General features: G+C 41.2%; 2 protein-coding genes across 10 annotated transcripts in view; both read left to right on the top strand.

The window, feature by feature from the left end:
• Positions 1-16,430, top strand: part of LOC125884441 (uncharacterized) — a 95,331-nt gene extending 78,901 nt beyond the window's left edge. The window contains exons 2-4 of one of the 4 annotated variants that reach the window (XM_049569404.1): positions 3,092-3,270; positions 9,251-9,431; positions 10,189-11,176. In XM_049569404.1, coding sequence (XP_049425361.1) covers positions 3,092-3,270; positions 9,251-9,431; positions 10,189-10,376 — 548 coding nt within the window. In that variant the 3' untranslated portion in view covers positions 10,377-11,176. Of the gene's footprint in view, positions 1-3,091; positions 3,446-3,724; positions 5,254-9,250; positions 9,432-10,188; positions 11,177-15,639 lie in introns of those variants that run through there. The other 3 variants (XM_049569403.1, XM_049569405.1, XM_049569402.1) reach the window with 3 other exon arrangements.
• Positions 1-27,319, top strand: part of LOC125884439 (uncharacterized) — a 53,598-nt gene that overhangs the window by 3,098 nt on the left and 23,181 nt on the right. For 2 of the 6 annotated variants that reach the window (XM_049569400.1, XM_049569394.1), the window contains exon 2: positions 21,576-21,711. Coding sequence is in view for 4 of the 6 variants with exons in the window: in XM_049569391.1 (XP_049425348.1) it covers positions 20,263-20,279; positions 23,077-23,132 (73 nt within the window). In the remaining 2 variants the exon portion in view is untranslated. Of the gene's footprint in view, positions 1-20,176; positions 20,280-21,575; positions 21,712-23,076; positions 23,133-26,805; positions 27,147-27,319 lie in introns of those variants that run through there. The other 4 variants (XM_049569396.1, XM_049569391.1, XM_049569399.1 and 1 more) reach the window with 4 other exon arrangements.

The raw sequence follows: 27,319 nt of genomic DNA, 5'->3' as shown, positions 1-27,319 counted from the left end.
CCTCTCCGGCGGAGAAGGTCATTTAGAAAAAAGCAGGATATACTGTGATTGATAAAGTGTGGACAGGCCCCGGTGGCCTGCCCTGTCTCCCTCGCTATCTTTTTCATTTCTTTGCTAAATTGACACATGGTTTAGACCACATGTCAAAGGGGGGGAATGGTTGATGAGATGCATAGATACTGGTTTACAAGAGGGTTTTCCAGTTATACCACCAAGTTTTGCAAAAGATGTGTGATCTGTGCTACTATACTTTATAGTATACCTTTTTATACTAATACTTTTGATCACTTGCAAATGGATTTCATTGAACTAACACCAAGCAAAGGGGAAAAAAAGTTTGTTTTGGTGATTGTGTGCATGTTTTAAATGGGTTGAAGCTTTTCCCACAGCTAAACAGGATGCAGCAGCAGTGGCAAAAGCGTTGATGACTCTGATAATTCCTAGGTGGGAAATTCCAATTGGTGAGTTGGTGAGTATTGATTTGAGACAACATTGTGCATATCACCCAGCCTCTGGAGAGGCATTTGAGAGAGAAAATGCAACTTTTAAAACAAACTTGTGAAAGTGTGTGAGGAGACTAAGATGTCATGGACAAAAGCTCTACGAGGAGGAGCGCAAATGGATTCAGTCCATTTGAGATCTTATTTGGCAGACCTCTCAATACTGCGACTGGGCCTGTTAAAAGGCAGTTGCCAGACACTGGTCACTGCGAGGATGAAATGTTATGATATTGTGCAACCTTGTCCTCTGTTTTGTCTGAAATCCACCAACAGGTGAAAGCTGCCCTGCCCAAACCAGCGGAAGGGAAGCTGCATGATCTCAATGCAGGCGACTACGTTGTGGTGAGAGATCTGAGACAAAAGAACTGGAAAGCTTGCAGGTGGAACGGTCCGATCCAGGTGCTTTTGGTGATGGAGATGGCTTACTGACATCCAGTGATGGATATGGATCGCTCAGACAACACGTCTGGGTGTGTGGCAAACATGTTCATCAGGCACTTCAGCCTGGATGGTGTGGCAGGTGCTACTTGGCTAAGTTGCTGCCTGCTGTGACTATTGTTCCTGATTTGACTCATTTTCACACAGACTATGATCACTACTACCCACCGCACAGAGCAAGACGAGCTGTGGTAAGGGTGGCCCCTGTGGAGAAGGGTTTTGGGGGTCTCCTGCAAAGGTGGGGAACAGTAAACAATGCACACAAGATTGATGCTGTAGCTGTGGACTTGGAAAATCTCACAGGCAACATGGCTACAGGATTTAGCTCACTCACACCAGCAGTACAGGGCCTCAGAAATGTGGCTCTGCAGAACAGGATGGCTATGGATTTAGTCCTGGCTAGCCAAGGGGGGTTTGTCATATTGTGGGTACTGATTGCGATACATACATACATACATACATACATACATACATCACTGATAACATGACACATGTGGTTGCTCATCTTAATGACCTGTTGCATCTGGAGAAGAGCCGTGACACTGAACTTGAACTTGAACTTGAGCATTATGGACCTGTGGTCCTGGTTTTCTTTGAGTGGATGGAAAGCGTCATTATTGCATCTGTGCATTTTTATGCGGTGCATTTTTATGTGGTGCATCGTTCCCTGTGTGAGATCTTTGATTACATCAATGGTATCATCTTCTGTAGGGCGCTACGTGCAGATGGATCTGTGGACTCCTCCTTACAATTCACAGGAGTCACTCGTTTAAGTTTTATTCTGATTCACATTTATGTGTTTTAGTTTAGAAATGTTTTGATCATTAAAGTTGATTCAATAGGAGGTTGATTAGCAAATCACATTTTTACATTACACTCAATTTATTCTTTTGATTTTCACTTTAATTTTTCTATTTTCATTTTTATTTATCATTTTATTCATCTTTATTTACTTTTATATAAACATTCGCATGATAGCCAGTAAAGCAATGTGTTCCCTTTATTGATTTTACTATTGTGTATTCTCATTAAAGATGAAATTTTCCATTTATGCTTATCTTGCCTCAGCTTAGAGTGTGGTATAAGGGATTTTTGCCCTCATCATATAGAGGTTTTTCCCTTATGAGGTAGAGTAGTTAGACGGACAAGTCTTTTACCCTCTCCTTCACCATATAGGAGGGGATGTTTGGCTTGCCTGTGCTTATGGCCTGTGACTTCTGCCTGGGTTTTCATCTACCATGTTGGAGGATGGTGACACTGGCGTTTGGCTGGTACGGATGGAACTCATAGGACATAAGGTAGTAAGATAATTTTCCATGCTTATGGTTTAGCATGAGAATGCTAAAAAGGGTGGAATGTGATGGAAAATTCTGGTATTTGGTATTGCTATGATGTATGATGTGAGTTTATTTTTTATGTTCATTTAACCCCTACTGTGACAGCAGTGAGAGACACCAAGGTCACGAGCCAGGGAGGCTCAGACACCAAGATTATGAGCCAGGGAGGACAACAAGTGTCCTTGTTAGTCTGAAGATATGTTGTGTTTTAGGAATGTCAAGGCGCCACATATTTTGACTGTTGATGTGCATGTGTTATGGGAACTATAAAGATAGCAGGGCGAGAAGACTTGCTAGGCACTCGCTCACTGACTGACTGTTCATGCGGTTGTATGTGTGAGTGTCTCCATTCATGAATGCTTATTAAAACTCAAGAAAGACAGCCGACGTGTGAAGACTTTTCTTTAAATTGTTTATTGAATAATAATTTTGCCACCACAGAACTGTGATCTCATGTGTTTGTGACTCTTCACCTCTGTCTCCTCTCACAGGGAGAAGATGATGTGCATCATCCTGCTGCTCATCAACCTGACCTCCTGTGTCTGTGGTTAGTTTACACCTTCACTTTATTATCCACAAACACTAAAGACTAAACACACTGTCAGACTGTTGATTTTTGCTATCATGTATTACCTGTGGTATCTTTCAGCTCTTTAGTTTTGCAGCCTTCCAGCTCTGTTCTAAATAAGAGCACACTGTTATTCAGTCAATCAGTCAAACTCTGCACACAAACATCTATAGATGGAGTTTAAAGGCTCACATGTTAAAGTTGTCACTTTGTCTGCTCCTCACTTTCCCTCTCTGTCTCCTCAACAGGAACATTTGTAGTCAATGTGACACAGACCTCCTATCAGGCAGAGGAGAACCACAACATCACACTGGAGTGGATGTTCACCACCAAACCTGGCAGCTCCCTCCACTCCCTTTATATCTACTGTGAACTGTTAACTGATCTCAGAGCCTCAGGTCTGTTTCATCTACATGGAGGTGTTGAGGTCCTAACAGATGAACAGTTTACAGGACGAGTCCAGTGTGACAAAGACGTCCTCAGAGAGGGACGACTCAGACTTCATGTGTCCAGACTCAGGACTGATGACTCAGGACTGTACATGTGTGAAGTGTCCACACGTTATGGCGGCAGCACTGCTACATGTCGGCTCACTGTCACTGGTAAGTTGATTAATACTGGAACCAGAGACTGTTTTTCTGTTTGAACTTGAAAATTAAAGATCAAGATTATTCATGTTTTAGCTCTAGTTTGAATATTTAATTCAGTTACTCTACAGAAACATTAAAGTACTTTTAAGAGACCTTTTTCTGACTTTGAAGTAAAACCTCACATCTTTAATATGTGACCTGTGATGCAGATTAGGATTTTATTTAGTCTTTCTACTGGCTTAAAACAGGTTTTCTCCCTGTCAGTCTGCTGATCTTATTTTCTGTCAGCAGCTGCTGATGAGCCCAAACCTCAGAGACCAACAGAGAGTCCACAACCAGAGAGTCCACAACCAGAGAGTCCACAACCAGAGAGTCGAGGAAGGATCGGCCTTTACGTTGGACTGGGACTGGCAGCAGCTCTACTGTTTGTCTGTACCATCTTTGCAGTCAAAGTCTATTTAACTAAATGTACTGATAAGAAAGAAAACGATGCATCCACAGACACTGATGTTACCAGAGAAACAACTCATGAGGACGTACAGGAGCCTGTGAGTGAGTCATTAGAGCACTGATTCAAGACCTGAATGTCCAGCAGCAGCCCTGCCCCTAACTCAACAACTCAAAACACTGCAGTTTTATCAGTGAGACTGGTATTTCTCCACTCAAAGTCCACAAAGTAGTTGCGCTTCCCTGTGGAATATCATCCGGCCTCACCTCAGATTCTCCGCCACGGGTATCAAGGGATCCTACGGAGCCTCCACGCCCGAAACAACGCTGGACTTGACTGTCATGACATGTCAGCTTAATTAAAAGCATAGCTGCAAATTAAAGCAACAATAGACCAATAGATGAATGGGCGTTATTAGCTCCGGCACCCGCGCCTCGGCTGGATCTTGCACGCCACGGATCCAGTGTGTTGCCATAAATGGGCCTGTTCCAGAGGCATTCAACTACCAGAGAGCTTTTGAAATCTTCTTTTTTTCGAAGCCGCGTTAAATTAAATACTCTGATTCATTGTGCCATACTTGCAAATCGTGAGGGAAGGAGGAAAGCAGTCGCCTAATTTGTGTCTTTGTGCGTAATTATTTTGAGTCTTACCTTTTGTTTCCTTTTAGCATTGTGTATTTTGTATTGTTTTGCGTATCTGTAACTGTATTTGCGAGTGAGAGTTTTAAAAGAATATTTTGTCTGCACATGATTTAAAACAATAAAATAGCCCCATCATAGGCGTGTCTAGCCCATTTTTGGGGGTGCTGAAGCACCTCCATATTGAATCCCAGCACCCCTAAAATTTGAGAGATTAAAAATTTTTTTTTTTTTACTGTATGTCCCTTTTTAACAAGCTAGAAAAGTGTCAAAACCATATAGTACTTGGTTGCAACGTAATATCTTAACAACAAAAATACAGCCCCCCCCCCCCTTCATTTTTGCTGCATTTAATCGTAGGTCACTGTTTATGTTGTCAGGTAGGAGTTAGCTGACGTTTTTTCTAGCTAGGAAACGTTACAGGTGGTCAGTACCACTGTCCTCTGTTTGAACTGGAATGAGAGAAGCTCGCTGTTGTGTCATGTGCATGTGTTAATATTAAAGCCAAGGTGCTACTGACTAGCTAACTGACTGGATGCCCATTAACATTAGAACTTCTACTGTGTGTATTTATTATTATTATTATTTTGTAGATTTCAAGCACTTTTCTTTTTTGAAGTGTATTTTTATTTATGTATTTGTATCATATAATACAGACAAGAAGGAAAAAGGCAGAGACAAACACTGAAAAAGTCAATTACTGTTAATGTGTTAATGTTACATGTTGTGCATTTCATTTCAAATAAAAGTCCAAAAAATAAGTCCAAGGTCCATTTTTGGTATTTTTGGTACTCACTATAGGGGCTGGTTTACTCCAGAAACATACATACTGTTTATGTGTATGTTGAGGAGCTGCTGTATCAGAATGAGTTGTCTTCCCCCAGAAATTAGGGTTACCATATGTTTATTTCATGATTCCAATCCATTCCTCTTTTGCTGTGGCTCAGCATTTAAATAACCTTTATCAGATTTGATGGTTTAGTCACAGACTTTCCCAAAAAGTGCTTGTCTTTCATAAATGTGGGAATGAAATTGAGTTAAAATGTACAAAACAGTGAAATTTATCTTGCCTGGCCGGGCAGCTCTCTGGCTGCTCAGCACCCCTAAACCTCTGATCCTAGAATCACCCCTGCCCTCCATCAGTACGTCATTTTTCTTTTGATTACTGAAATGTTTAACCACTCATCCTTAGCTGTATTTTAAGTGTAACCCTTCGCCATAACAAACCACTAGTGTTTTATCAGTAAAAATAGTAATGTATCATGTATAAACCTTTTCAGAGACAGTCCAGAGGACTCCTCAGTCACCAACAAGTCCCATTCACCTGCTGCTAGGAGAGCACTCATTGACTTTAACCACTTGTGGCAGAAATATATGACTGCAGCTTTTGTTCTTTGAAAAGTCAGGCCTCCATGTGTGCAGGAGAACAAATAAGCTTTCCATTGCTGTGGTTGTAGTTGACATAGTTTTTAGTGCTGATGCCTGGTGTCCATCAGTTGTGTGTGATGATCAGGATAATAAATACAAAGGAGTATTGTGATGACTAAAGACAGACTGTAGATTGTCTCTGTGTCACCTGGAATAAGTGAACCTGAGAGTCGAGGAAGGATCGGCCTCTACGTTGGACTGGGACTGGCAGCAGCTCTACTGTTTGTCTGCATCACTCTCTTTGCAGTCAATGTTTGTTTCACTAAATCTACTGATTAGAAATAAAGCTATGCATCCACAGACACTGAGGTTCTCAAAGAAACAACTCATCAGGACGTACAGGACTCTTTCTTGAGGACCCTGTGAGTGAGTCATTAGAGTGCCAGCACTTTACAGGAAGGGGGTTGTCACAAATATGTGTTAGACTTAGAGTCACTCTGATCAACCAATCACGCTCCAGCAGTTTCCTAGAGTGCACGCTGTTTGCAACACCATCACCACTAAGTGACTGCACTGAGACACAGAGGAAGACATCTTACCATCTACCCACCGAAAATCTCCACCTGCTAACTTTTATATTGTGTGAGTTGCTGTGCAGAATTTCAACTTTTGGACCTTTCCGGTGTGCCAGATGAGACATGACGTAATGTGCGAATACAAAGAGCTGATATCACTGTTAATAGTCCTGTAGTCTATTACTGACAGTAATTTGGACTGTTCCCACAGCTGTTGAAGAGAGCGGAGGAAACAGAAATAAATTAAAGAAAACAACTCGGTGCCTCTGAAGGCTTTTTCTCCTCCCCTCTTTCTCATCCAATTTATAGCATCCTTATTTTGGAAGTATTGTATAATTTAACTGTAAAGTGACATGACTGACAGCCTACTTGTTTCCTCTATTTTTTTCTACGCATGTATTTTAGGCGAGGTGAGACAGCGTGGTTTCCTGCCCTTTCTGCTGTAGTTTCAGTTTGTTTCGTTTTTCAGTTGAACGCTGGATAGAAATATTTTGAATATGATGATATAGTCAAGTCAATTTAAATCCAAAGTGGGCCCAACCTAGGAGAAAACACAATAGCAGTGTTTCATAGTTTTGATTGGTCCTAATACCCTCCTGTATCATATAATAAACCTTTATGGATTTAATGGAACATTATTTTTCAAGGTCATTTCACAGTCACATGGTCTGGGTGACATTATGTTAATATCAGATGGTCTATGTACTGTACACCTATTTAACATATTCTGTTTCTTTTCATGACTGAGCGCCACTTTAGGGGGCAGCATCTGATTGAGGGCGGCACAGGAAAGGTTCACACACTAGGGCTGACCCCGACTAAGAATTTTCCTGGTCGACCAATAGTCGTCACTAGTCGCTCACATGTTTAAGATATTAATGTAATAATTAAATGATATATTTTGGGCGGGGCAACACAATGGTTTGAGTTGAAGGTGTGAGAAAGAATAGTGTCAGTAACATTGTTAACACTGTGCTACATTACAGAGAAATACAAACCGTACTAATGAACCTTCATTAATATAGGCCTATATTTTATCTCCAAGTGCACGTCACACACTGAGCGAGCCGCCTGTTAATGACGCTGTGGGCTAATGGGCATGTAGCTACTTCCATGTTTCAGATGATACGTCATGTTTGTAGTCGACCAATGAAGATGAGTTTACATATCACCTTGGGTTCGTCCTTCACCTTCTCAAAATGATCCCACACTTTGGATTTCCTGTCCGACATGTTATTAACTAGCCTGTGGAATAACCGCAGGTACCAGCCCTGGAAATTAACCTGACTCCTGTCTGACTGCTGAGCGTGGACACTTCCTGTGTCTGTCGAGCCCGGTTTCACTTCGAAGAAACCAACAAAAAAGGCAACCTGTGACATCAACATGATACGCAGCTGGTTGCTGTCATAGTTTAACGGCGCCTGTCAGCATCAGGGGGAAACACAGCGGGACAAGGACAAAAATTAAGGCGGCTAAAGTCCGACTGGGGCAGGCTGCTGGATGGGTCCAACAAACACAGACTTTAATATTCTAAATTCTAGATTCTGTTCTGCGACTAAGCGACCAGTGAAATCTTGCGACTAATGACCTTTCTGGTCGACTAACATTTGGTCAACTATTAGGAAGCAGGCTTAGTACACACCATAACTTTTCTTCTTGGCATACTATGATATATTTGAATATTGTGGTGGATGTGTCCGCCCCAGTATTATAATTACTGTCTAGCTCTTCACCTCTGTCTCCTCTCACAGGGAGAAGATGATGTGCATCATCCTGCTGCTCATCAACCTGACCTCCTGTGTCTGTGGTGAGTTTACACCTTCACTTTATTATCCACTAACACAAAAGACAGAGTACTCTCAGGCTTTTTGCCTCTGACCAGGAGGTTGTGTTTTTGGTATGATTGTTTGTAACTCAGCAGGATTACAGAAAAACTACCGTCCTGATTTCCATGCAACTTGGTGGAAGGGTGTATCACGGGCAAACAAAGAAAAAGAACCCACTAAATTCTGGAGCAGATCTGAATCACTAGGCGGATACACAAATTACTTTTCAACTTGGGTTGACAGAATAATGCCATACATTAAAAAAAATCCAACAGATCCTAGCGAAGTTCACTAGTGACAAAAGTCAGGTGTCCCATGCCACCCAGAAGGTGTTTATCATTTGCTGTCTACAGTCTCTCTGATTCCATGTGAACACAGCATAATGTTGAATATATTGACATTTATATGGATTAAATCATGTCCAACAACAACGACATCAATGTTGTTGTGACTGTCGATTAAATTCGAAATATTCTTGACGCGTATCCAGTTAAAGCTACTCTTACCTTTCTTGCATTTCACACAGCACTTAGAAAAAATTTGAACATCCTCAACTCCCGCCTCCCTCCAAAGTCCCACCCCCCTCCTCCATTACGCCCTCATTACGTCTATGATAGACGTAGGCTTTGCTAAGGTAACGTTAGATACATGGAAGAGGAGAGTGAAACACAGCACACTGTTATTCAGTCAATCAGTCAAACTCTGCACACAAACATCTATAGATGGAGTTTAAAGGCTCACATGTTAAAGTTGTCACTTTGTCTGCTCCTCACTTTCCCTCTCTGTCTCCTCAACAGGAACATTTGTAGTCAGTGTGACACAGACCTCCTATCAGGCAGAGGAGAACCACAACATCACACTGGAGTGGATGTTCACGACTAAAACTGACAGCTCCCTCCACTCCCTTTTTATCTACTGATCTCAGACCATCAGTCCTGTTTCGTCTACATGGAGGTGTTGAGGTCCCAGAGTCTCAGGATGAACAGTTTACAGGACGAGTCCAGTGTGACAAAGACGTCCTCAGAGAGGGACGACTCAGACTTCATGTGTCCAGACTCAGGACTGATGACTCAGGACTGTACATGTGTGATGTGTTCACAAATTATGGCAGCAGCACTGCTACATGTCGGCTCACTGTCACTGGTAAGTAAACTCAGTAGAACTGTCTTAGCAGATTCAATTCAGCAGCTTTTCTGGATAAATAAGAACCTGAGGAGAAAAATATTGTGGACTTCTGCAATCCACAATCTGTACACTTCCTTCTTGTAGTATCTGGTCTTGATAAATATTGACATCCAGTCTTGATGACACCCATTGACCCTTCATTAAGTAAGAGAAGTACCATTGGGCTGGCTCAGACCAGGGTCCAACAACAACACAGCTGTGCTCCATTGACTCTAATGCAGTCGCTTCAGATTTCCTTCATTGTCAGGCTGGTTTTGTGGATTTGGAGCTAAATGTTGTGCCTGGGGCACGTCGTGTGTTACTGATGCTCATTACCTGGAGAGGTTGGAAAAAGATATACGTTTCTTCCCTGTTCCAAAACCAAAATCAAACCCTGAAAAGTGTAGGGTTAGCTAGCTAGCTACTGAAGATATGGACAGATTTTGTCAATGCGATAGCATCACAACTGTGTAAGACACAGTCACAATACTTTACAGGTGTGTAGTTGAGATCAAAATTAAAGCCAAATTCATAGAGGGGTGTGGTCTGAGCAAGGGGGCAGAAATAGGGGGGTAGGAAGTAGAGAAGGGGCCACTGGCCCCACAGTTTTATGCCACTTGTTTTAAGTTGCAAATCGCAGTGTTGCGGCTGGTGTGATCCTACAGCAAGATGGTCGTTTTTCATTAAATGTTATTTCTTCATAGGAATGACACAGATTTGTTTGGTCTCTTTACAGCAACAAAGGCTTCGCCCAAACCTGTGAGACCAAACCCAACAAGTGCACCACAACCAGAGAGTTGGGGATGGATCGTGCTACACTGTCTCCTGGTACTGACAGCAGCACCAGCAGTAGCAGCAGTAGCAGCAGCAGCAGTGCTGGATCCTTTGGGGAGTTTTTTATTCCCAGCCAAAAACCTACGTTGACACGGGGAGAACATGCCAACTCCACACAGAGGGAACCCTCTTGCTGTGAGGCAACAGTGCTAACCACTGCAACTCTGTGCCGCCTAATTCTAACATGCAGAGCGTTTACTTTTTTTTTGTAATGTGCCCTTTAAACTCAGATGTACCGTTACTGTTTTATTTGTGTCTGTTACAGCTGGCATATATATTTTACTGTCTGTTATTTACGGTCATTATTTCATTGTATGTATGCTCAAAAGAAAAGCTCTGAGTTGTTAACACTGGTATTAATATTGGGTGGTTACCTCTGGGCTAGATGGGAATAGGTCCGCAGTATTCTTTTGTTTGTTTTTTAAACTGACTCATGTAATGTGCATTTTTTGGGGAAAATATGGCTCCTGATATAGTCTGTAGGCATCATCACTCAACTTTTTCACATGGTCTGGTGTTAAAAAAAAACAAAAAACTAAAAATCGCAAATCATGTAACCTCTAACATTTTTTAAAAATTGAGGGGGAATATGACTTGGCTTCAGTCAAAATATTTACAAAATATTTATTTTTTTGGCTTTAATTCCTGTGTTATCTATAAGTGCATCATCCCGTTTCTATCAATATAATGTAATTTTATTTTGACACATTTTGAAGTACATGTTGGCAGTATTTGGCTGTAGACAAGACGCAATAAGGCTCAAGAAAGCATGGAGCTTTTTTCCCAGGTAGGATCCCATAGACTTCCCTGTAAGGTTCTGGGCTCAGCCCCCAATGTTCTCAGTCCCAAGAAACGCCCCTGATGTAATATATGTAAATGTAAAGGGTTAAAAAAAATGTCTAAAATAATAAGTTAAATATACATTTTTTATTCTACTATGTCTTAAATAGGAATCTAACGCATTGTCATTGTACTTTCCTTGTTCCTGTGTTGGTGTAATACCTGAACAGGTCACTAGATGGTGTATTGAGCCACCGCAGGTTTGTTACTGGTGAAAGTGAAAGTGAAGAAGCATCCAGGTGAGATGGGAAGGTAAACACGGTGTAAAACGAAATGTTAAACATCACTTCTGGTATCATCTCTTAAGGCATTATATCTAGTTTCCCTTTCACCAAATGCGTTGTTCTTTTTATGCTGCTTAACGCACACCTACAGTGGCTATTATTTTAAAGACCAGAAGGATAAACTCACCTAATAATTATTAACAGCTTTAAGATCCTGCCTCTTAACTGCTCTTATATTGTTGGTTTTGTGATAATAATGTCTCTCTTATTTCTCTGATGTCTATTTTGCAAGTCTTGGTGCTTTGTGTGGTTGGTGTTTGAGGTGTTGCCGTGTGGCTGCAGGTAAATCATCAGGATGAGAAAATCAACTCATGGAAACGAGAGTTGAGAGTTATAAAAGTGTTTATTGTTACACCTAACAGCTGTTACTGTTAGACATGTATCCACCTCCACATGGCTCCTTATGGTTCATAAGGTAATGCATACTGAAGAATCAGAAAAGAACTGTTTGTATTAAACTTCATTAGATTAGAGGAGAGCAGAGAGTTTCCCATCATGCACTGTGGTTGGGGGAGATAAGCTGCTTCTGAAAGCTGCACCTGTTGTCAGTGATGACTTTGTGATAAAGATAACAAGGGCACAAGATCTCATATCGCACTGATCTTACTGAAACAAACAGCTTATCTGAAAAAACAGAGGGCGAATCAGGTCTTTTTTGCACCTACAGCAGGAACTGAGGTGAACTATAAACAACAGTCACACAGACTCATTTTACCTGACTGATGGAGTCCACTCATCTAACACTTTGGACTGTATGTGCCTGAAGACAAGGTAATATATGTCTCTGTATTTCAGTTGATATTAAATGAATCCAGATGTAAAGATGTTGTATTTGGGGACTGAGATCAGTGCCTGGATTAGACAAGATGTTAACAGATAATAATGTGCTGGCTTCTCTCAGTAAAGACACAATTCAACAACAAGACTTTAACAGACATGTGATTGATTGAAGACAGATCATCCTAAAACCTGATCCACAGAAAAAGCTTTAGCTTTAATAGTTTCTGTTGTGTGTCATTATAAGGAGCCCTACACTCTGTTTGAACTCAGTGTAACTCAGTTGACAGGGTTTTGTCTTTCCTTTATATGCAGGCACATTGACTCATGGAACATGTTTATGGTGTTTCACCTTTTAGCACTAAAACTGTGTCCTCAGTCTGTGAGAAGTCAGAGACAGGACTCTTCACAAGCAGCACAGCGCCCACACAGGCAGGTGTGGCTAATGTGGTCAGTGTAGCAGCTTCAGTTTGTGGCGAGGGGGGCAACAAGTGGAAGAAGTAGAAGAGGACCAACAACGCCATCTGGGGGAATTATACCCCAGGAAATACTTTTTCCAGAACCCTACATTTAGTTCAAAAGTTGAGCACAGTGTTAGTTCAGGCAGGACAGGATGTCAAGCTCAGCTACATCAGCTGATCTCAAACAGCCCAATCAATTGATGGAGCAGCTGATTGATGAAGGGAGTCAGCTGATAGATCACATGATTCCTTTCTATGCAACCAATTGGCAAATTTCATTCAGGGCGCCCTATTTAAACTGCTCTGGCTGCCTACTGTTGCTGCTTCCTCTGCAAGCTGCTTTGCAACCTGCCTCCACCCCAGCTCCTCCTTTTTCATGCTGTGTCTGACTTATCATTGATGCTGCTCTGTTCTGTTCCTGGGGGTCTTTGCTGCTGCTCTCCCTGCCTTAGGCTTTCCATGTAGGCGCATGGAAGGGCAGGGATGTGTGCTCTCTGCCCCCAGGCTTTCCTCATTTTTGCACATGGAAGGGCAGAGAGGTGTGCTCTCTTCACCTTAGGCTTTCTGAGTAGGCCTGAGGAAAGGCAAAGAGGCCCCAGAACAGAGCCATACCACCAAATATAATCCTGCAAATGGAAATAAGTGTTCCTGACTGCATTAGGAATGCTGCAAACAGACTCGTTACTGAAACAAGGACAGAGACATGAAGTCAATATAAACCAAATATTTTGTTGAATTTTGCAAAAATGAGCAAGTAGGGACTGGAGCAGCTGGGAGAAAAAAACGTTAATTGTCAAACCAACGCAAAAACTAATAAGAGGAAATTAAAATACTGTTTTAGAATTAGCTTAAAAGAGTCTTTATCCAAAATCTAAAACCACAAGTTAGATAAAATATCGAGTCCAACACACAACTGAACAAGGGATGGTGAGCAGAGGCCACTCGTGGAGAGGTAGGCTGCACTGAGGAGTGCCCAGGGCTGCCACCACCCTTTCACCTCAGGTGCAACACAGCAATACTCGTGGCAAAATGGTGCAATCTACACTCATGTCCTACTGCTTTTATTCGCATGCAGTAAGTTCAGGGACCTCGTCATAGATGCCTTGCCTCCCAACACAGGCGGCACTCTGCTTTACTGAAAGAAAAGAGCTCATACAAAAAGAATTGCAAACAAATAACCTAAGTTGGTTTGATATAACAGCAAAATAAGGACAACGTAAGCAAACCAACTATAAAGCTAAATAAAAAGAACCACCTCTGACACAGGGCATTAACACAGAATCACTCAGCAGGGTTTCCACATGCACTGTGCTCAGATAATGGATCAGAGCTGCTAACAATCAGCCACAACAGGGAAGAGGACAGGAGCCACCAGGGGCCTTATATAATCTGGCACTGATTAGGGGTGTGGTTGGGGAGGAGGCAGGGTTAGGCTGCATTCAATAGCACTAAATGCCTGAAACACACTGCATTGAAGGAGCACCCCACCACAAGTTGATTGGTTGTGATCTGCTGTGGAGATGCGCTGGCTGACATGTTGTACCTCCATCATGTCCCATGTGTTTTTGCCATGAGGTGGAAGATTTTCTTACATGTTTCTGAATGCATGACTTGATGACATGAATCTGTCGACACACTTTGAATGTCAAAATAACTGTTATCAATCCATTTGTTTCTACTGGTACTCTTGCATGACATACGCTTTAGAGGGGCTCACAGTCTACAATGCTTGGAGTCAACACATATTCACTTAAACCACTGGCGCCATCTTGTGGCAGAAAGATATTACTGCAGCAAGAAAATTATTTCAATGATAAATCTCAGGTGTCTTCAGGGAAAAGAAAAAGCTTTGCTGTGGTTGTAGTTGACATAGTTTTTAGTGCTGATGCCTGGTGTCCATCAGTTGTGTGTGATGATCAGGATAATAAATACAAAGGAGTATTGTGATGACTAAAGACAGACTGTAGATTGTCTCTGTGTCACCTGGAATAAGTGAACTTTGATCTCATGTGTTTGTGACTCTTCACCTCTGTCTCCTCTCACAGGGAGAAGATGATGTGCATCATCCTGCTGCTCATCAACCTGACCTCCTGTGTCTGTGGTTAGTTTACACCTTCACTTTATCATCCACACTTTCAGGCTGTTTATTACTGTTATCACACATTACCTTTTTATATTGTAGTGTCTTTAGCACTGTCCACTCACCCAGCTCTGTTGTAAATAAGAGCACACTGTTATTCAGTCAATCAGTCAAACTCTGCACACAAACATCTATAGATGGAGTTTAAAGGCTCACATGTTAAAGTTGTCACTTTGTCTGCTCCTCACTTTCCCTCTCTGTCTCCTCAACAGGAACATTTGTAGTCAATGTGACACAGACCTCCTATCAGGCAGAGGAGAACCACAACATCACACTGGAGTGGATGTTCACCACCAAACCTGGCAGCTCCCTCCACTCCCTTTATATCTACTGTGAACTGTTAACTGATCTCAGAGCCTCAGTCCTGTTTCATCTACATGGAGGTGTTGAGGTCCCAGAGTCTCAGGATGAACAGTTTACAGGACGAGTCCAGTGTGACAAAGACGTCCTCAGAGAGGGACGACTCAGACTTCATGTGTCCAGACTCAGGACTAATGACTCGGGACAGTACATGTGTGAAGTGTCCACACGTTATGGCAGCAGCACTGCTACATGTCAGCTCACTGTCACTGGTAAGTTGATTAATACTGGAACCAGAGACTGTTTTTCTGTTTGAACTTGAAAATTAAAGATCAAGATTATTCATGTTTTAGCTCTAGTTTGAATATTTAATTCAGTTACTCTACAGAAACATTAAAGTACTTTTAAGAGACCTTGTTCTGACTTTGAAGTAAAACCTCACATCTTTAATATGTGACCTGTGATGCAGATTAGGATTTTATTTAGTCTTTCTACTGGCTTAAAACAGGTTTTCTCCCTGTCAGTCTGCTGATCTTATTTTCTGTCAGCAGCTGCTGATGAGCCCAAACCTCAGAGACCAACAGAGAGTCCACAACCAGAGAGTCCACAACCAGAGAGTCGAGGAAGGATCGGCCTCTACGTTGGACTGGGACTGGCAGCAGCTCTACTGATTTGCATCACTCTCTGTGCTGTCAAAGTCTGTTTTACTAGATTTACTGATAAGAAAAAAACTATGCATCCACAGAAGCTGAGGACGCTGAGATGCTGAATGGCCAGCAGCAGCCCTGCCCCTAACTCAACAACTCAAAACACTGCACTTTTACTTGCAGTTGCTGTGCTATTTAAAATGAAACACATCCAATCTGTTTGATATTTCGGTGGTTTCTTCCGATGCCTGTTTTCATCTTTCCTCTTGAAAAGAATGTGAAGAAAAGTAAGACAAGTGGGCTTCCTGGAAGTCCAAGTAAATTCGGGCCTTTCAAAATAAAAGCCAAGAGAATACAATAGCCATTCTATAACATTAACGTTATGCGAGCACATACCAGGGTAACATCTGAGGAAAAATACACTAATATAAATTAATCAATCAGACAAATTAATAAGTAAATAAATACACCAAAAAAATGGACCGATGGAAACAGGGATTGATCACATGTAGAATAATATTGTGCATCTGACTCATCTACACAGCATGAGTAAAGTCTTAGATTAATGATTTTTTTTATCTGAACATGAAGTCTTAAACATCTATCAGTCTGGTTTTAGACCCCGGCATAGCACTGTGTCAGCAACTGCTAAGGTTGTGAACGATATTGCTCAAGCACTAGACAGTAAACTTGATTGTGTTGCCCTTTTATTGACCTTTCTAAGGCCTTTGACTCGGTTGACCATACTATCCTTCTTGAGCGTCTGCATAATATTGGGCTTGATTACAAGTCATGTAAATAGGTTGAGAATTATTTATCTGGTAGATCCCAAGCTGTGATTGGTGATGGTTTCATATCAGAATTTTTGAATATATACAAAGGGGTACCACAGGGTTCTGTTTTAGGACCTCCGTTATTTTCTATTCATATCAATGATTTTAATTGTGGTATCAAAAATAGCTCAGTTCATCTTTACGCTGATGATTCAGTCATATATTCTCTTGTTCCCTCTGTTGAACTAGCTCTGAGTAACTTACAAGATGACTTCTGTTGTATCCAAAGAACTCTGACTGATCTTAAATTGGTTTTAAATCCAAGAAAATCAAAGTACATGATTTTCACAAAAAAACGCACTGAGCATTTTAAATAAGATCAGCCTTGCTACTGCTGATGGGACTCCCTTAGAAAGGGTTTCCTGTTATAAGTACTTGGGTATCTGGATCGATGACAAATTGTCTTTTAATTTACATGTTGCAGAACTTTTAAAGAAGCTGATGCCTTTATTGGCATTGTTTTATAGAAATAAATCCTGTCGACCTCAGCACTGTAGAAAGCAGTTAGTACTTGCCACCTTTTTATCGGTTTTAGATTATGGTGATATTATTTATATGCATGCTTCTCCCTCTATTCTTAAACCACTTAATGGGTTCATGACCCATCACTGCCAACTCTATCAGAATGTAGGCTGGACTTCCCTGGCTCTGAGAAGGGAGCAACACTGTATATTGTTTATTTATAAGGCATTGCTTAAAAAACTTCCTCTCTATTTATCGAGCTTACTGAGTTTTCGATCTTTTAACTACCCCACTCGAGCACAAAACTCACTGGCTCTTAATATCCCAACTGTTAGAACGGAGGTAGGAAAAATTGCTTTTGGTTATTTCGCTCCTCTTAATTGGAATAATCTGCTGTCTCAGCTTCAGTTGGATACATCGATTCCTTTTAATCATTTTAAACGCATAATTATTGACCTCATGTTTTCTGAATGTACATGTACTTGTTGATTTCATTATATGCTTCTGTTGTGTGTATATTATTGTTATTGATATGCATTGTAATGTGTATTGAATTGTATTTTATTGTACTGTAATCAGGGCGCCATTGGAAATGAGAGCTCGCTCTCAATTGGCCCTCCCTGAATAAATAAAGGTGATAATAATAATAAAATAGGACACAGCCAATACAAAGGCACAATTTACTGACCCTCCACAGAAACTGTAGCAAAAGATGAATGAATGAATGACGAGAGGTAATCACAGAAAGAGTGGCAGGATTAGTTTGAATTGTTTTATTGTTATGTGTGAAGTAACTATTTTATATACAGTTTGAGTGCAACTCAAAGAAGAACTCAAAGTGAGACCTGTTTTGTCTCACCAACAGTCCAAACCTCAAATTGATTATTCATGTTTTGTGTGCAAAATGTTCTTTTCTAAAGTAAACTGTGAAATAATTGGAGTGGAATAAAAAGTACAATATTGTCAGAAAATGTTGACTTTTTCAACTGTATTTGTTCTTTTTTTCAGCTGTTTCAGAGCCAAATACAATAAAATCTGAATTCTAATATGAATACTGCCTCAGTTCATGTTCATTTCTATGGTTAATTTTTAATTAATTTACTTACAGCATGGTGCAAACCATGTTGAGCTTCAATGCAAGTCCATCACAATTGAAACACATTCCTCTACTCTTCTCAGGTACACAATGCTTTATTCAACAAACACTTTGGGCTTCCCTTCATCAGGTTGGTGTCTAATGCCACTTCTGGTTTTCTTAAATACAGTCAGTGATTGTGTATGCAAAACAATCATCATCCTTTATCATCATCATTATTTTGAATGCTATATCTCAAGCACACTTTGAGGGAGTTTATTCAAATTCGGCACAAACGTCCTAATTGGAAGAGGGCGGTTAAAGTTTAGGTAAGATGTTTTCTTCTTGTAAACAGTGGTGGTCTATGTGGAGCTTGGGATTAGCACTTTGCTGATTAGTCAAACAGTGGTACATATGAATAGTGTTCACAACATATTCAAGTATCACAGCTCATAAATCTGGTACATATAAGCCTGAACAATTCAAACTAATCCTGCCACTCTTTCTATGATTACCTCTCGTCATTCATTCATCTTTTGCTACAGTTTCTGTGGAGGGTCAGTAAATTGTGCCTTTGTATTGGCTGTGTCCTGTTTCTGCACTCCTGTAAATCATTCTTTAGAGCAAACAGCCTACATCAAGAAATGTCTGATGTAAGCTGCTAACCGCAGAGTTGGAACAGAAGGACATGCAGCTTTGACTCTGAGCTGAGAGTAAATGATGAAGGTACAGTGTACAGGTGGTGCAGGGACTGGCTGGTAACTGAAGCCTGATCCACTCAATCGTGTCCACTATCAACACATGCTCATTCTTCCATACACGTAGGCCTACGTGTGGTTCTGAATAAAAAGTAAATACATGCTGTCTATAACTAGGTTGTAAATAAACCTTAAACATCAAATATCAAATTAAATGAATAGTATTAAATACATCTGCATCAGTAACCTGGAAAATAAGCCAACAGTTCACAAAGAGACAAACCAGGCATACATTTAAGTACTCATACTGCCATCTACTGGAGGAGAGTCAGCTTAACCTACTTGCAGACAGTAATAGGCAAGAAGGTGGGATGAAGGAGAAGTTATCTAGGTAATGGTCAGGAAGAAGCAAATCCAAGAGGAGGCACGACGGCTGAGCAGGTCAGGAACAGGCAACAGGTGAGCAGGTGAGGAAGAGACAGGGGACTGGTGGGAAACACTGAGGGCATCTGGTGGATGGATGGGGACCAATAAAAGATGCATTTTGGGAAATGTAGGATCTGGAAATAACAAAGTTGTACCCACATTAGAGAGAAAAGTCAGGATATCTCGGTAAACAAACCAAACTCAGTCCTCTTTCTGTTCACACCACATATAATATATACTGACATAGTTTTGTTTTTACTCTAATGTGGCACTGCACTGAGGTTATGAAGCGCCTTGCTTTCAGATTAACTTAAAACTCGAGCTGAACATTAGTGTTTCTGTGCTGTGGACTGTTGCTGTTTGATGTGTTCTACATTCCACATCTGGAGACGTGCAGTATCTTCTGTGGACCAAATTAATCCTCATCCTGCGTCCTTGCAAGCGTTACAGGCCGACGTGGTTTGGTCTGTCTTATCAAGCGTCCCAGTGCAACAGCTTGTGATCTAGACGGCTAAATACAAAGGGCAAAGAGCCATACTCAAGGTGGTCCGAGTATGGTTCACTTCAGAAGGGTCGGAGTTCTCTTGGAGTGTTCACAGATGCCCCAAAATGCTGAGTCACCACTGCTTAGTCTGCTCAGAGGGCTGAAAAGGACCAAGTGTGAAAACATCCTCAGACACCTAAATATCACCTGTCTCCCCTCCACAGGGTCTCCACTCACAAGCACGTCCTTAATCCTGGCCTCTGTAGTCCTGCCATCATCACTCTTCTTTCTCCCTCATATGTCCTGCAAGATCATGCTCCACTGACTCCACCCCCTCCCCTCAAAACAGCAGCTGCCTACAGTATTGTTTTCTGTTAACGGTTACTGGGAAACCACACCTACTGGCAGATGGCTCTTATGTGAATAAGCAGAGGGAGTATCAGGACTTTTTTGCATCTACAGCAGGAACTGAGGTGAACTCCAAACCACAGTCACACAGACACATTTTACCTGCCTGATGGAGTCCACTCATCTAACGCTTTGGACTGTATGAGCCTGAAGACAAGGTAATATATGTCTCTGTATTTCAGTTGATATTAAATGAATCCAGATGTAAAGATGTTGTATTTGGGGACTGAGATCAGTGCCTGGATTAGACAAGATGTTAACAGATAATAATGTGCTGGCTTCTCTCAGTAAAGACACAATTCAACAACAAGACTTTAACAGACATGTGATTGATTGAAGACGCCAACGATGCACTGCTGAAATTCTGAATTGCGGCCAAAACAGCCCTTCCAGTGTTTTTAGCTAAGTTGCTGCACATGTTGGCATGTTGCCAAGCAAGGGGTGTGTGTGTGTGTGTGTGTGTGTGTGTGTGTGTGTGTGTGTGTCCCACGTTTTTCTCCTCACTGATTGGTCAATCCATGTGAAATTTGGCACAGTGGTAGAGGGTCATGGGAGGATGCCAATGAAGCAATATTACATCAATTGGCCAAAGGGGGGCGCTATAGCAACCGATTGAAATTGCAAACTTTGAATGGGCATATCTCATGCCCCGTATGTCGTAGAGACATGAAACTTTGCACAGAGATGCCTCTCCTCATAACTTCCGGTTATATAGATTTTCCGCCATTTTGAATTTTTTGAAAAACACTTCAAATGGATCTCTTCCTAGGAAGTTTGAGCGATCTGCATGAAACTGGGTGAACATAATCTAGGGACCAATATCTAAAGTTCCCTCTTGGCAAAAGTTGGAAAATTTACTAAAACTGAGTTTCTATAAGGCAATGACTTTAACTATCTGCCTTTCAACGTGCTACCTCAACTACTAATGTACAGTTTTAGCCCACTAACTATCCCACTATTGGCAATGGTACTACTGTACTTTCAATAAAGCAATTGTACTAAAACTCTGTCTGAATACATTGCTCTTCTTAATGGGTTCAGTTGACTATTTAATCTGCAGTTTCCTATGACCTGTATCCCAAACACACACCATGTGAAACTGTACATGGGCAGCTGTGCACTCAATGGGTATGGACTAGTTTAGATTTAACATTTAACATTTCAAATTAGATTTTGATTTAACTGTGACATATTTAACATATTTCAAATATTGCTGTAAATGTGGTAAAAAGTGACTTTGACAAACAGCACCCCATACTGAAGTTACCTTGCTCACTTCAAATGCTGCTTCATAGTACAGGCCTCTGAATACCATCAACATCAACACTGTTTGTTCTGAATATACAAACCAGTGAAATACATGTGGTGTCTTTGGTATTTATGGAAAGTTGACGAAAGAATGTTTAGAAAAATTGTTTAAAGAAATTGTGTAAACAACTGTGTTTCATTTCCAGCTCAGTGTCTGACTGATGAGATGCAGCTGGAAAGTTGTCCAACAGGAAAACGGTGTCTTCACTCACTCATCCTTGTACATTGAGGATGAGTTCATGGTTCCTGACAACAGCAAACAGACACCTGACACAGGAACAGGTAGGATGTTGTTACTGGGTAACTTACAGTTTATTCATTTTGATATGTTGCAGCCTTGTTTCCTCATTAATCTCACTCAGCACCCCATAATGTAAATGGCATTGCACATGTATTATAAAGAAAATGCTGAACTCATATTGACATAAAGGTATATGTTAATGTTTCACATGTGACCAGAAACAGTCCAGTGTTGTGATGACTGACTACAGACAGACTGTTATCTCTGTGTCACCTGGAATAAGTGAACTTTGATGTCATGTGTTTGTGACTCTTCACCTCTGTCTCCTCTCACAGGAGAAGATGATGTGCATCATCCTGCTGCTCATCAACCTGACCTCCTGTGTCTGCTGGTTGGTTACAGTCATGTCCTACTGCTTTTCTTCGCATGCAGTAAGTTCAGGGACCTAAATCCATAGATGCCTTGCCTCCCAACACAGGTGGTGCTCTGCTTTACTGAAAGAAAAGAGCTCATACAAAAAGAATTACAAACAAATAAATCTAAGTTGGTTTGATATAACAGCAAAATAAGGACAAGTAAATAAGCAAACCAACTATAAAGCTAAATAAAAAGAACCACCTCTGACACAGGGCATTAACACAGAATCACTCAGCAGGGTTTCCACATGCACTGTGCTCAGATAATGGATCAGAGCTGCTAACAATCAGCCACAACAGGGAAGAGGACAGGAGCCACCAGGGGCCTTATATAATCTGGCACTGATTAGGGGTGTGGTTGGGGAGGAGGCAGGGCTAGGCTGCATTCAATAGCACTAAATGCCTGAAACACACTGCATTGAAGGAGCACCCCACCACAAGTTGATTGGTTGTGATCTGCTGTGGAGATGCGCTGGCTGATGTGTCGTACCTCCATCATGTCCCATGTGTTTTTGCCATGAGGTGGAAGATTTTCTTACATGTTTCTGAATGCATGACTTGATGACATGAATCTCTCGACACACTTTGAATGACAAAATAACTGTTATCAATCCATTTGTTTCTATTGGTACTCTTGCATGACATACGCTTTAGAGGGGCTCACAGTCTACAATGCTTGGAGTCAACACATATTCACTTCAACCACTGGCGCCATCTTGTGGCAGAAATACATTACTGCAGCAAGAAAGTTATTTAAATGATAAATCTCAGGTGTCTTCATGGAAAAGAAAAAGCTTTGCTGTGGTTGTAGTTGACATAGTTTTTAGTGCTGATGCCTGGTGTCCATCAGTTGTGTGATGATCAGGATAATAAATACAAAGGAGTATTGTGATGACTAAAGACAGACTGTAGATTGTCTCTGTGTCACCTGGAATAAGTGAACTTTGATCTCATGTGTTTGTGACTCTTCACCTCTGTCTCCTCTCACAGGGAGAAGATGATGTGCATCATCCTGCTGCTCATCAACCTGACCTCCTGTGTCTGTGGTTAGTTTACACCTTCACTTTATCATCCACACTTTCAGGCTGTTTATTACTGTTATCACACATTACCTTTTTATATTGTAGTGTCTTTAGCACTGTCCACTCACCCAGCTCTGTTCTAAATAAGAGCACACTGTTATTCAGTCAATCAGTCAAACTCTCCACACAAACATCTATAGATGGAGTTTAAAGGCTCACATGTTAAAGTTGTCACTTTGTCTGCTCCTCACTTTCCCTCTCTGTCTCCTCAACAGGAACATTTGTAGTCAATGTGACACAGACCTCCTATCAGGCAGAGGAGAACCACAACATCACACTGGAGTGGATGTTCACCACCAAACCTGGCAGCTCCCTCCGCTCCCTTTTTATCTACTGTGAACTGTTAACTGATCTCAGAGCCTCAGGTCTGTTTCGTCTACATGGAGGTGTTGAGGTCCCAGAGTCTCAGGATGAACAGTTTACAGGACGAGTCCAGTGTGACAAAGACGTCCTCAGAGAGGGACGACTCAGACTTCACGTGTCCAGACTCAGGACTGATGACTCAGGACTGTACATGTGTGAAGTGTCCACACGTTATGGCGGCAGCACTGCTACATGTCGGCTCAGTCACTGGTAAGTTGATTAATACTGGAACCAGAGACTGTTTTTCTGTTTGAACTGGAATTAAAGATCAAGATTATTCATGTTTTAGCTCTAGTTTGAATATTTAATTCAGTTACTCTACAGAAACATTAAAGTACTTTTAAAGAGACCTTTTTCTGACTTTGAAGTAATACCTCACATCTTTAATATGTGACCTGTGATGCAGATTAGGATTTTATTTAGTCTTTCTACTGGCTTAAAACAGGTTTCTCCTGTCAGTCTGCTGATCTTATTTTCTGTCAGCAGCTGCTGGTGAGCTCCAAACCTCAGAGACCAGCAGAGAGTCCACAACCAGAGAGTCCACAACCAGAGAGTCGAGGAAGGATCGGCCTTTACGTTGGACTGGGACTGGCAGCAGCAGCTCTACTGTTTGTCTGTGCCATCTTTGCAGTCAAAGTCTATTTAACTAAATGTACTGGTAAGAAAGAAAACAATGCATCCACAGACACTGATGTTACCAGAGAAACAACTCATGAGGACGTACAGGAGCCTGTGAGTGAGTCATTAGAGCACTGATTCAAGACCTGAATGTCCAGCAGCAGCCTGCTAACTCAACAACTCAAAACACTGCAGTTTTATCAGTGAGACTGGTATTTCTCCACTCCAGAGTCCGCGAAATGTTGCGCTTCCCTGTGGAATATCATCCGGCCTCACCTCAGATTCTCCGCCACGGGTATCAAAGGGATCCTCACGGACCTCACGCCTTGGCTGCGCTGGACTTGACTGTCATGACATGTCAGCTTCATTAAAAGCATACCTGCAAATTAAAGCAACAATAGACCAACAGATGACTGCATATTGTCAGCACCACCTCGGCTGGATCTTACCGCCACGGATCAGTGTGTTGCCATAAATGGGCCTGTTCAGAGGCATTCAACTACCAGAGAGCTTTTGAAATCTTCTTTTTTTTGAGCAGCGTTAAAATTAAATACTCTGATTCATTGTACCATACTTGCAAATCGTGAGGAAGGAGGAAAGCAGTAGCCTAATTTGTGTCTTTATGCGTAATTATTTTGAGTCTTACCTTTTGTTTCCTTTTAGCATTGTGTATTTTTTTATTGTTTCAAGTATCTGTAACTGTATTTGTGAGAGAGAGTTTTAAAGAATATTTTGTCTGCACATGATTTAAAACAATAAAATAGCCCCATCATAGGCGTGTCTAGCCCATTTTTGGGGGTGCTGAAGCACCTCCATATTGAATCCCAGCACCCCTAAAATTTGAGGTTTTTTTTTTTTTTACTGTATGTCCTTTTTTAACAAGCTAGAAAAGTGTCAAAACCATATAGTACTTGGTTGCAATGTAATATTTTAACAACAAAAATACAGCAGCACCCCCCCTTGCCTCAAAAATGGTTTGGTACACCCATCCCTCCACCTTTCTTTCCCCAACTCAGGCTCCAGTGCTCTATCTGAACAGAGCAATGTGCTGCCTTCCACAGTGGGTGATATGCAGTAGTGGTGTAAGTACCTGCCTTAAACCAGGATATGACATTTCTTAACTCCTACCACTCAATACCAACACATTATTGTCATTATTTATTGTCCTCATTTTTGCTGCATTTAATCGTAGGTCACTGTTTATGTTGTCAGGCAGGAGTTAGCTGACGTTTTTTCTAGCTAGGAAACGTTACAGGTGGTCAGTACCACTGTCCTCTGTTTGAACTGGAATGAGAGAAGCTCGCTGTTGTGTCATGTGCATGTGTTAATATTAAAGCCAAGGTGCTACTGACTAGCTAACTGACTGGATGCCCATTAACATTAGAACTTCTACTGTGTGTATTTATTATTATTATTATTTTGTAGATTTCAAGCACTTTTCTTTTTTGAAGTGTATTTTTATTTATGTATTTGTATCATATAATACAGACAAGAAGGAAAAAGGCAGAGACAAACACTGAAAAAGTCAATTACTGTTAATGTGTTAATGTTACATGTTGTGCATTGCATTTCAAATAAAAGTCAAAAAATAAGTCCAAGGTCCATTTTTGGTGTTTTTAGTGCTCACTATAGAGGCTGGTTTACTCAGAAACATACATACTGTTTATGTGTATGTTGAGGAGCTGCTAATATCAGAATGAGTTGTCTTCCCAGAAATTAAAGGGTTACCATATGTTTATTTCATGATTCCAATCCATTCCTCTTTGCTGTGGCTCAGCATTTAAATAACCTTTATCAGATTTGATGGTTTAGTCACAGACTTTCCCAAAAGTGTATCTTTCATAAATGTGGAATGAAATTGAGTTAAAATGTACAAAACAGTGAAATTTATCTTGCCTGGCCGGGCAGCTCTCTGGCTGCTCAGCACCCTAAACCTCTGATCTAGAATCGCCCCTGCCCTCCATCAGTCGTCATTTTCTTTTGATTACTGAAATGTTTAACCACTCATCCTTAGCTGTATTTTAAGTGTAACCCTTCGCCATAACTTACCACTAGTGTTTTATCAGTAAAAATAGTAATGTATCATGTATAAACCTTTTCAGAGACAGTCCAGAGGACTCCTCAGTCACCAACAAGTCCCATTCACCTGCTGCTAGGAGAGCACTCATTGACTTTAACCACTTGTGGCAGAAATATATGACTGCAGCTTTTGTTCTTTGAAAAGTCAGGCCTCCATGTGTGCAGGAGAACAAATAAGCTTTCCATTGCTGTGGTTGTAGTTGACATAGTTTTTAGTGCTGATGCCTGGTGTCCATCAGTTGTGTGTGATAATCAGGATAATAAATACAAAGGAGTATTGTGATGACTACAGACAGACTGTAGATTGTCTCTGTGTCACCTGGAATAAGTGAACCTGAGAGTCGAGGAAGGATCGGCCTCTACGTTGGACTGGGACTGGCAGCAGCTCTACTGTTTGTCTGCATCACTGTCTGTGCTGTCAAAGCCTGGTTCACTAAATTTACTGATTAGAAATAAAGCTATGCATCCACAGACACTGAGGTTCTCAAAGAAACAACTCATCAGGACGTACAGGACTCTTTCTTGAGGACCCTGTGAGTGAGTCATTAGAGCACTGACTCAAGATGCTGGTGTTATAACTAAAGACCTGTTTATTTTACAAAACTGAAAGAGAAATGAGCTACAGACTGAACAACTGGGTGTTTGAGATAAGCTGACTGCCAGCACTTTACAGGAAGGGGGTTGTCACAAATATGTGTTAGACTTAGAGTTACTCTGATCAACCAATCACGCTCCAGCAGTTTCATAGAGCGTGCGCTGTTTGCAACACCATCACCACTAAGTGACTGCACTGAGACACAGAGGAAGACATCTTACCATCTACCCACCGAAAATCTCCACCTGCTAACTTTTATATTGTGAGTTGCTGTGCAAAATTTCAACTTTTGGACCTTTCCGGTGTGCCAGATGAGACATGAGGTAATGTGCGAATACAAAGAGCTGATATCACTGTTAATAGTCCTGTAGTCTATTACTGACAGTAATTTGGACTGTTCCCACAGCTGTTGCATCCTTATTTTGGAAGCATTGTATACGTTAACTGTAAAGTGACATGATTGACAGCCTACTTGCCCTTTCTGCTATAGGTTCAG

This window comes from Epinephelus fuscoguttatus, linkage group LG23 (assembly GCF_011397635.1).
Source record: "Epinephelus fuscoguttatus linkage group LG23, E.fuscoguttatus.final_Chr_v1".
Taxonomy (NCBI): domain Eukaryota; kingdom Metazoa; phylum Chordata; class Actinopteri; order Perciformes; family Serranidae; genus Epinephelus; species Epinephelus fuscoguttatus.
This window is presented reverse-complemented; position numbering and strand designations above follow the sequence as displayed.